Source organism: Phytophthora infestans, genomic scaffold (assembly GCF_000142945.1).
Source record: "Phytophthora infestans T30-4 supercont1.64 genomic scaffold, whole genome shotgun sequence".
In the NCBI taxonomy this organism is placed as follows: Eukaryota; Oomycota; class Peronosporomycetes; order Peronosporales; family Peronosporaceae; genus Phytophthora; species Phytophthora infestans.
In genome coordinates this window covers 364,171-375,046 of record NW_003303695.1, presented here as the reverse complement: position 1 = coordinate 375,046, position 10,876 = coordinate 364,171, and the positions used below count along the sequence as shown (strand labels likewise).

Genomic DNA, 10,876 nt, shown 5'->3' with positions numbered 1-10,876 from the left:
TCATTTACAGAGCCATTGCTTTGGATAGTTTCGCGGTTTCTGGTCGACTTGGTGTTCGTGTGCTCAATGAGATCATGCTCAAAAATGGTGTCTACGTTGTTGCTGCTTACAACCATAAAAACGTTGGGCATGCTTTTGTTCTTACAGTCCAAGGTAAGGACCGGTTTATCTACGATTTGAAGGACGGTAAGCCTGTTGAGTCAGCAGAGGATTCGATTGATTTCTATGCATTTGTTCGTCCACATATTGTCTGCACGCAGAATTAAAAGATAGGAGTCAGTAGGATTTCCGCGGGTTTGCTTAACTGATAATGAACTTTCCCAGCAAATTTGTTGTGATGCATGGATTATTATCTGTAAATTCTTGTTTCTAGATAATTCGGTACTTGACCAGGGAAACCTCAATGAGGGAAAACCTTGTGCGAGCAAAAACGATAAACCCAGTGGGAAAAAATCTAAAAAGAATGCTGAATATAGACACGCTTCATGTGCTTGTATTATCAGTGTATTTCTATACTGAGTGACCGAATTCTACTTTAGGGATTTCATCCTGAGCTTGGCCCTTAGTTCTCTGAACTGGTGCTTGTCTAAAGCTTTAGTAAAGATATCAGGTATCATTTCTTTCGTATTGCAGTAGGTGACGTTGAAGTCATGCCGCTCTACTTTTTCTTGTACGAAACAGTATCGTACTTGTATAAGTTTTGATCGTCTTTGAAGCTCGGGGTTGTAGCCGATTTTAATGTAGCTCTGATTATCCTGTTAGCCTGCGGTGTAACAAAGCTAAGTTCTTTGAGGAAAAGTTTGAGGAATATCATCTCTTGCATGCAGTGGCATAGGGCGATATATTCTGCCTTTGTTGTAGAGAGAACTACAGTATGATGCTTTCGCGAAAGCCATGAGATAGGACTGCCTGTAAGCATTGTCACGTATCCTCCAACGGAGCGTCTCGTGTCGGGACAGTTGACGTAGTCAGAGTCACTGTAGACCATCAGTTGATCGGCTAGGTTTTCTGAGGTAACATCGGTCGAGTCTCCCAGAAGAAGACCGTATTCTTTCGTTCCGGATAGACACTTTAGACCACGGATGACTGCTTTCCAGTGACCCATCTCTATATTCGCTAGGAATTGGCTGACCTCTCGCATGTAAAAAGCCATGTCGGGTCGAGTGCCGACCATAAAGTACGTGATACTGCCTACGGCTTGGCGATACGGAATCGATTTCATCGCACCTTTCTCTTGCTCACTGCACTTCGAGGCCACAATGACGAGATCCTGGACGTGAGCTTCAATAGTACGGGCTCTAAACTCGTGACAGCGTCGGCAGACGGCACGTCGCGTATCTACAATACCATGACTGGCGCGTGCCAAGCCATTGTGATAGGCTAAACTCTCCGTAAGCAGCCAGCCTAGTCTTCCAAGAGAGGCTTCGGTTCCTGAAACCTATTAAAGATGGATGTGTGTTTCGACGCACAATTGGTGACATCACCTATTACATTGCAGTGTACGTCGATGACTTACTGATCATTGCGCCAACACCAGCACTCGTCAATGAGCTGAAATCAGCCCTGAAAAAGCGATTTTCCATGTCAGATTTAGGGGAGGTGAAGTACTTACCCGGCTGGCCCATTCAACGTGACCGCAAGAATCGAACGATATTTATCCACCAACAAAAGTACGTTACGAAGGTCGTTGACCGCTTCAGCGACTACATTCCGTACCCTTTGCAACACCAGCGACCGCCCCTTACCGAAGAGTGCAGTCGGGTGTCGCTATGCCAAGCGACGTTCCGGCAGCGGTTCAACGCCCCAGAACCCATCAAACGTTCAAGGGGTACCATACCCCCCCCCGTAGGCCGAGTGTACTACCAGCAGCCCATCACTGCCCTTTACCGGTCTGAGAGAACTGCGTCTTATTAGGCTAAGCCCCGTGGTGCGCACAACCTGCCCACCCATCATGAAGGCTTAGCGCTCTTCAGTAGGACATACCGCCTCTACAGGTGGCCGGGGAGTATTCGTCCACCTGGCCGTGGCCTCCACCGCCGGACATGGGGTCGCTGAGCTGTCTTCTTCCCGAGGCCTGGCGAGGGACACACACGCTGGTAGTGTCCATGTCCGCCGCATCCGTAGCAGCGGACCAAGCTCTCGGCTGAGCTCAAGTCCATGGGTTCAGCTCGCTGTACGCACCGGTATCAACGGGCTGCGTGACATCAGGAGCAACATCGTCATTGTTGCGATGCTCCGCCTCCCGAGGAACGCCAACCTCATTGTGGCGATGCTCCTCTTCCCGAGGAGCACCATCCTATTTGTGGCTGTACTCTTCTTGGAGGGCGATTCGAATCGCCTCCTCCATAGTTGTCGATTGCACCCGGAATAGCTGGGTGCGAGCAGGACCGACCTTCAGGTCGTCCATGAAGACTGTTGTCTTGATGTCTTCAGGCAGAGGATTCCCTGCCAGAGATGCCACCAACGTGCGCATCTATTGCACGTACTCCTGCAGATCACGTTTACCTTGCTTACACGCGAGAAAGCGTGAGCGCTGGCGGAACTCGTCGTTCGCCAATAGGAATGCGGCTCGAAGCTGTTCACACAGCTGAGCCCAGGATGCAAAGCATCCAGGAGATGTCGTCTCCCTGGTGTGTGTCCAGTGCTTGGCATGTCCACCAAGATTGGACACGGCAAAAGCCACCCGAAGTGGCTCGTCCGAGATGAGACCCGCCTTCATGACGATCTCCACCTCACGGACCCAGAAGTGAAGGTTATCTCCTTCCTTCCCCTCAAACGCGGGGACCTCCAGCCTTATCGGTTTAGGCCTGGTTGCACGGAGAGCGGCCACCGAGGCCGTCACGGTCCCGCGAACGTGAGCGATGAGACCACGCTCGTACGTCTTAAACGCGGCCACGCGCTCGTGTTGATCGGCACGCGTCGCCGCCGCCAAGGTGCGGAGGACATCTTATCCAAAGATGCATCTTATCTTCCGAACATACTCGTGCTGTGAGTCGTTCAAGCGAGGAAACTCACTTCGGTTCATCGTGGCTCAAACGTTGAACGCACAGAGGATTCAGGCACTTCAATCTACCCGCGAAGGTGTAGGATTGACTACGAGTGCTACCAAGTGTGACGGGGTCACACAGCATCTTGCACAGAGGAAGTGCTTATGGGTATTAACTACCCGAGTGAACGTTAGTCCACGTGTTCCCGGCCTCAAAGGGAACGGTTTGCTACTTGGAGATGTAAGACTGATGTATTTATAAGTAAGCTTAGCGTTGATCCTTTACAAACTAGAGGTTACCTATAGTGGAGCTAAGTAGTCATGCCCTAACTGGCTCCTAGAGCACCTGGTACCGTGTACCAGGTGTCCACAAGAGTGATGGGTCACTCTTTATGTAGCCTGGGGTACACCGGATTGTACCCCGTTACAGCATTGTTAACCTCGTTAGCGTTTCTACAAGAACTCATCGCGGTCCTGAGAACCGGAGTTCAGCACCTCGTCCACAACCTCTTCGAACTCTTCATAAGCAAGGAGGCGGGGAAACTCAGGGCTGTAGAGCTCATGACGGTCAGCGCCCAGAAAACAACTGCGATAGCTGCGCCGAATTCATGGCGGCACAACAGTCTCCCACGCGCGATCATTATTTCGCGCGTTTGTGGCTTAACGTTGCCGCCCAACGTGAGTTCATGCGGTCCTTGCATTCGTCAATAATTTCTGCCAGTGTGTTTTTGCGCGGCTGGAGCCCGACAGGAATGAATATTGGCTCACATAACTTAATTCAGTACTGGGCGGGGACTTCTAGAAGGTGATAATGTTTCAAGTGGGGGGATTCTAAAACGAAAGGGACTTAGCTTTTACAGTAGCTTTGTGGTATTAAAAGCCAGCTCAGTATAATACCGGCATGGCTTTGCACGACGGCCTCGTGAACTGGCCGCTATTTTTCGGCTGCATCCTCGTGGGCATCGGTCCGCTCGCAGCGCTCTTCTTCGTGGTGGTAGCTAAGCGTGCACAGCTGGTGATTCTGGCGTTGAGTGGCGCCTTCGTGTGGCTCGTTGCCATCCTCGTGACGGCGACACTTTGGCAGATCATCCCTCCCCTCAAAACGTCGCTGTCGGCTACAGTTCCCGTGGGTGTCGTAATTCAGGAAGCATTCCGCTTGCTCTTCTTCTACCTCTACACACGCACAGAGCAGGCCGTCAAGCGGGTAACGACGTCCTCGCACCAGCTACCGCTCAATGACATCACGTCGTCACTTGCAGGCGGCGTAGGCTTCTCCGTCATGCACGCGCTGCTGATGTTTGGCAGCCTCGTGGGGTCGTCCACAGGCTCGCGTGGTGCCGCCTTCTCGGCCTCTTGCGAGAGCATCCCGCTCATCTTTTCAGCTGCCATCTCAACGCTGGCACTCACGGCACTGGATGTGGCTCTAATGGTCGTCGCCTTCGACGGGTATCGTAAACGGTCCGCGCTGGCAGTAGGAGCCGTGTTCGTCATTCACATGGGTGTCGCCCTGTCGGTAGGTGATCGTTGCAGTCCATTCCGTTTATTCTCTATCCTTTAATTTGTGTGTGTGTTTTTATTTGGGGCTGCTTGCTACTGGTAGGCCCTTGCCAACATGGAAACCAACGGCTGCTACATCTCCATCCCAGCACACTATGCGGGTGCGGCTTTAGCCTGTGCAGGCGCCACGATGATTGTATGGCGCTCCAAGAGACTCGCCGTGGATGCCAAATAAACAGCAACACAAGACTCTCGGATAGTGTGCCGTCGTATCCTAGTTAGTGGATCGGATAATGTGCGAGGCCCTCGATTCCTTTCTCTTACGGTTAGCTTGTCCGCTATGGAGTCTTGTTTACTCAGGCTTCGGAGAGTCGCTGATCCACGGGCACGTGCTGACGGCAAGCTTCCTTGATCGCCTCCTCGTTCACAGTCCACACCTGCGTCGCCTTGTGCCAGCGATAGAACTGCTCGATGCCCTGCTCGTATAACATTTCATAGCCCTGGATGCACAACACACCTCCCGCTGCATGGGCGTGTGCTAGCATGGGCGTGACAGGAGGCATGTAGGCCGCGTCCAGCACCACTACCTTGCTGCCGTCTGCGCGTGCAGCCACGAGGTGGTCAGGTAGCTGGAAACCTGCCTGTGCCGGGATCGTGCCAACAACCACATCGACCCGAGCAAGTGTCTCGGGCGTTAGCTCTGACAATGCCTCGGCCTCGAAGCGGGCAGCCACAGCCTGAGCCTTGTTCAATGTACGGTTGAAGACGAACAACTTGCCTACACCCAACTGACGCATCGCGTACGACGCCGCCATGGACGTGCCACCAGCGCCAACCACAAGTGCCGTCAATTCATGAGCAGGTTTCTTGACACTGAGCGTGGCCAGCCGCTTGGTGATGGGGCGTAGAATACCCAGCCAGTCCGTGTTGTCGCCCTTCCAGTACGGCGATCCATTGCGGTCTTGACGCATGACCGTGTTCACTGCGCCAATGGCTCGTGCAGCTGGTGACAACTCGTCCAGGTGCTCCATGATGTCCACCTTGAAAGGAATCGTGACGGAGCCCCCGCCGAAGTTCGTGTTCGGCACTTGCATGCGCTTCACAATCTCCACCACGTCCGTGGTGTCGTGCAGACCGTAAGTGAAGAGCGAGGCCAGCGAGGTGGACTCGAATCCAGCATTGTGCATCGCAGGCGACGGCGATTTCTGGATCGGGGACCCAAACAAGAAGAACTCGCGCGCTGATGGAACAGCAACAGACAAAAGGCAAGAGGAAGAGTAGTGAGATCGATGCGCATTATCGGAGCTCATGAGGTCTTCGAAATTAGATACCTGGGAGAAGTCCAAGCTGTTTGCGCAGAGTCATGATCTCCTCGATAGAGAGTTGGCCTGGCGCTGCAGCAGCAGGCAGTAGTGGATGCGTCACAGGCGTCAGCGTCCGGTTCAGAACACGAGTCAACTTGCCAGCCTCAGTCGTGCACAACGAAATGATCGGCATGTGCTGCTGCCACGCACTCGCAAAGTCCTTCGCCACACGATCGACCATGAGTGCATCGACAGGAGAATAAGCCTTGACCACCACCTTGACGATCTGGACTCTGCCCTGCGAGTAGCACTCACGGAAAATCGCCTTAGCTTCCGCTTCGGACGTCGGCTTCTGGACGGCGTGAAAGGACGAAATAATGGCAGAGCGGTGACGGTGAGCCAGCAACTGCTCGCGTGCCTTACGAGACCAGCACGTCTCCATGTCAACGAACTCGCAACCCAAACGAACCCCCAGTTGAAGCAGCTCGAACATCTTCTTCTCATGTTCCTCGCCATCGGGGAAAGCGCCACCCTGGACCTTCGACCGCACCGTGAAGATGATAGGAAGAGTAGAAAGCGAACGAAGAAGCGCCACTTGAGCAGCCACGAACTTCGTGTCCTCCGCGTATTTCAGTAGATCCACACGTAGCTCCAACGCATCTGCACCCTTGGAGATGTCGTCGATGAGCGAGTGAGCATCGTTCAAATCGGGGAACGTCAGCGACAAGAAGAACGTGTCCGAACGGCACGACGAGCGGTAATCGAAGCTCGTAGGCAGACCCGGAATAACGACCGAAAGGAAACGCACAAAGTCGCGGTCGATGCGCGGGTAGTCCACGTCTCCAGCGTTCACAACGAACTCAAATGTTGAGCTGCGTTGGTAGAGAGGCTCCCGTCGTGCCCAAACGTTTGCGTGGCTGTCTCCGAGTGAAGGGCGGTGTGATTCCTCCACTGAGTCCAAGTAAGCCAGAACATCCTTCATGGCGCGCTGCACGTGGACCACGTACGGGTACTTTTCAAGCGCGTCCACGATCTCTGGAGTCTCCACAACGCCGCCACCGCAAGAAATAATGGAAGCAGGCGGAGGGTTCGCAATCAAACGTAGCAAAAGTTCCTTCTGTTTCTCGCGGAAAGCTTCCCACGTGTGATTGTGGCGAGCGACAAAGTCTGCAATGGACTCACCGAACTCCTTCTCCAGCACCTTGTCCGTGTCCAGCAGGTCCAGCTTCAGTGCAGCAGACGCAGCCTTCGCCAATGAGCTCTTGCCAGCCCCACGCATACCAATCACAAACACACCAGGGATCGAGGTTGCAGCGTCAGTGTTGTTGATCTTCTCCTCGACAACAGGAGCCACTTGAAGGCCAAGATGCATCTGCACGTGGTCCCAGAACTCCGGGTACGTCTTGTCTGTGCATTCCTTGTCCGTGATGATAATGTTGTCCACCACGGAGCCGAGAACGGCAAAGCTCATGGCGATACGGTGGTCGTTGTGGCACGCAATCGAGACCTTCTTCAGGTGCTCAGTCTTGCCTGCAGTACCCTTGATCCAGATGCCATCAGGTAGCTCACCACACTCCACGCCAATCTTACTCAGCTCCGTCACCATGACCTCAATGCGGTTGCACTCCTTCACACGCTGGTTCGCAATGCCAGTGATCTTGGTCGTGCCATCGGCCACTGCGGCGAGAGCGACAGCAGTCATGAAAGCGTCAGTCATCGTCTCCATGTCGATCTCCACGGCCTTCAGCGGTGTGCCATCCTGTGGACCCGTGACCGTCGTCGACGTGGCGTCTTGGGTCGTGGTGCACCCCATTGAGCGCAGTAAAGTGTGAAAGGCAGCATCTCCCTGGAGACTGGTGTTTCCCAAAGCCTCCACCGTCACCTGTCCGCCTGTGATAGCAGCGAATGCCAGTGGGTACGTGGCTGACGACGCATCCACTTCTACAGACACTTCCTTCGGATTTTGGTACACTCCGCACGGCACACGGTAGCGATTCGGGGCAAGCGTTTCCACCGGGATGCCAAACTGCTTCATGAGTTGCGTGGTCATCAAAATGTACGGCAGCGAAGTGGGTTCCTTCTCTTCTAGCTCCAGCACGAGCGGCTCCTTGGCGTACGGCGCACTGATCAGCACAGAAGACACGTACTGGCTGCTGACTTTGGCCGCCAGACGCACAGCGCCACCACGCAGACCGGAGCCGCGGATCGCCAGAGGCGGACAGCCCTCATTCTCCAAGTACGAAATGTCGCAACCATTGCCTCGCAGGGCATCCACCAGCGAAGCAATCGGTCGCTCCTTCATGCGGTAGTTGCCTGTCACGACCACCGTGCCGTCGTTTTCACTCGGGACCAGCGTCATCGCACTCGTGAGGAAACGTGCCGCCGTCCCAGCGTTGCTGAGGTAAATCTCCTCACCATCCGCCACAGTGGCAAACTTTCCAGCGGTTCCCTCCACGACCAGCACAGCGCCGTTATCTTCCCACGAGAACTTGGCTCCGACCTTCTGCAGCGCGTTCATCATGACCTGAGTGTCGTCCGAGTGCAGAAGGCCCGTAATGCGGCACGAGCCTTCGCCAAGAGCAGCCATGAGCAGCACGCGGTTCGAGATGGACTTGGATCCAGGCACGCGGATAGTACCGTTGGCCTTGGCCCCAGGCAACATACGAACTTGCTTCTCCAGTACAAGTTCAATCTGATTGTCCTTCACGGCACGCGCGTACGGGTTGGCCAGTACCTTGCCGATCTCTTCCAGCAACACAATCTTCTTGACGCCCTGACTGTTCTTTTTGTCGACCTCCATCTTCACTAGGACGTCACGTGTCGCTACGTGGTCCGGCACGCGCACGGGGAGTCCATAAGCAGCAAGACAGCGACGTAGACGACCCACTGTGGCCGAGGTGCAGATACCCATGCCACGAGCGATCTCGGCCTCTTTGATGCAGCCCATAGAGACGCACTCGCCGTGCAGATACTCGGGCTGTAGCAGCGCCTCGATGCCGTGGCCGATACTGTGGCCGAAGTTGAGGATAGCGCGCAGACCCATCTCCTTTGTGTCTTGGGTCACGACTGTGGCCTTGACCTGCACAGTAAGCGCCACAACGCGCTGGACGATGTCCATATCCGAGAGCGAGAGGATGGTCTCGGCCGAGTTCTCGAGCAGCTCGAAGAGTTCGGCATCGAATATGGCGCCAGACTTGATAACTTCACCCATGCCATTGATGAGTTCGCGTTTCGGCAATGTATGCAGCACGTTCAGGTCGATGTAGACGCGTTGAGGCATGTGAAAGGCACCCAGCAGGTTCTTGCCGGCCTCTACATCGATGCCTGTCTTGCCACCGATACTCGAGTCCACGCAGGCAAGTAACGACGTTGGCACCTGCACAAAAGGCACGCCGCGCATGTAGGTGGAGGCCACGTAGCCAGCCAAATCTCCCACGACACCCCCACCCACGGCCACTACACAGGTGTCACGGTGGCAGCGCTTGGGGAACAAAACCTCGTCCTCGATCTTCGCCTTCATCTCGCGGCATTTCGATGCTTCGCCAGCAGGAACAGCATGCAACAACACACGGCGCGCGGCGTTTCCCTGGATCTGAAGCAGCTCGGCCAATTGCGCGCGCAGGGGCTCGGCGTAGAGCGGTCCGACGTTGGCATCCGTGAGGATAACGAAAGTGGAAGTGGTCGGCAGACGCTGCAGCAGATCCTCAGCGACGAAGCGCGACTGCAGCAGCGACGAGCCCAGTACGATATCGTACGAGCCGCACGGAACCACTTGTGGCGAGCCTGACATTGCGTGTTGGCGGTTAAAACGGAATGACGTAAATTTGAAGGGGACACCTGCGGCAGATTTGTGCCCCCGGGGGTATTGATTTGTTTACAAAGATTTTTTTTTTAAAAAACGACAATTGCGTCTAATTTATTAGCCTCAAGATGTAACGGGGTACAATCCAGTGTACCACAGGTTACATAAAGAGTGACCGGTCACTCTTGCGGACACCAGGTACACGGTACCAGGTGCTCTAGGAGCCAGTTAGGGCATGACTACTTAGCTCCACTATAGGTAACCTCTAGTTTGTAAAGGATCAACGCTAAGCTTACTTATAAATACATCAGTCTTACATCTCCAAGTAGCAAACCGTTCCCTTTGAGGCCGGGAACACGTGGACTAACGTTCACTCGGGTAGTTAATACCCATAAGCACTTCCTCTGTGCAAGATGCTGTGTGACCCCGTCACACTTGGTAGCACTCGTAGTCAATCCTACACCTTCGCGAGTAGATTGAAGTGCCTGAATCCTCTGTGCGTTCAACGTTTGAGCCACGATGAACCGAAGTGAGTTTCCTCGCTTGAACGACTCACAGCACGAGTATGTTCGGAAGATGGGAGGCATCTTTGGATAAGATGTCCTCCGCACCTTGGCGGCGGCGACGCGTGCCGATCAACACGAGCGCGTGGCCGCGTTTAAGACGTACGAGCGTGGTCTCATCGCTCACGTTCGCGGGAGCTTGGAGACCTCGGTGGCCGCTCCCCGTGCAACCAGGCCTAAACCGATAAGGCTGGAGGTCCCCGCGTTTGAGGGGAAGGAAGGAGATAACCTTCACTTCTGGGTCCGTGAGGTGGAGATCGTCATGAAGGCGGGTCTCATCTCGGACGATCCACTTCGGGTGGCTTTTGCCGTGTCCAATCTTGGTGGACATACCAAGCACTGGACACACACCAGGGAGACGACATCTCCTGGATGCTTTGCATCCTGGGCTCAGCTGTGTGAACAGCTTCGAGCCGCATTCCTATTGGCGAACGACGAGTTCCGCCAGCGCTCACGCTTTCTCGCGTGTAAGCAAGGTAAACGTGATCTGCAGGAGTACGTGCGATAGATGCGCACGTTGGTGGCATCTCTGGCAGGGAATCCTTTGCCTGAAGACATCAAGACAACAGTCTTCATGGACGGCCTGAAGGTCGATCCTGCTCGCACCCAGCTATTCCGGGTGCAATCGACAACTATGAAGGAGGCGATTCAAATCGCCCTCCAAGAAGAGTACAGCCACAAATAGGATGGTGTTCCTCGGGAAGAGGAGCATCGCCACAATGAG

At 54.4% G+C, this 10,876-nt stretch overlaps 2 protein-coding genes across 2 annotated transcripts; one reads left to right on the top strand and one right to left on the bottom strand.

Annotated features, from left to right (window-relative positions):
• Positions 1-3,887: 3,887 nt before the first annotated feature.
• Positions 3,888-4,718, top strand: PITG_17926 (uncharacterized protein; the record flags this gene model as incomplete). The annotated part of the gene is made up of 2 exons (XM_002896207.1): positions 3,888-4,499; positions 4,587-4,718. 2 exons carry the CDS (start codon positions 3,888-3,890, stop codon positions 4,716-4,718), a joined length of 744 nt encoding a protein of 247 aa, XP_002896253.1.
• A 121-nt stretch (positions 4,719-4,839) lies between these two features.
• On the bottom strand, positions 4,840-9,577 carry PITG_17925 (pentafunctional AROM polypeptide, putative; the record flags this gene model as incomplete). The annotated part of the gene is made up of 2 exons (XM_002896206.1): positions 4,840-5,723; positions 5,815-9,577. 2 exons carry the CDS (start codon positions 9,575-9,577, stop codon positions 4,840-4,842), a joined length of 4,647 nt encoding a protein of 1,548 aa, XP_002896252.1.
• Between the last annotated feature and the right edge of the window lie 1,299 nt (positions 9,578-10,876).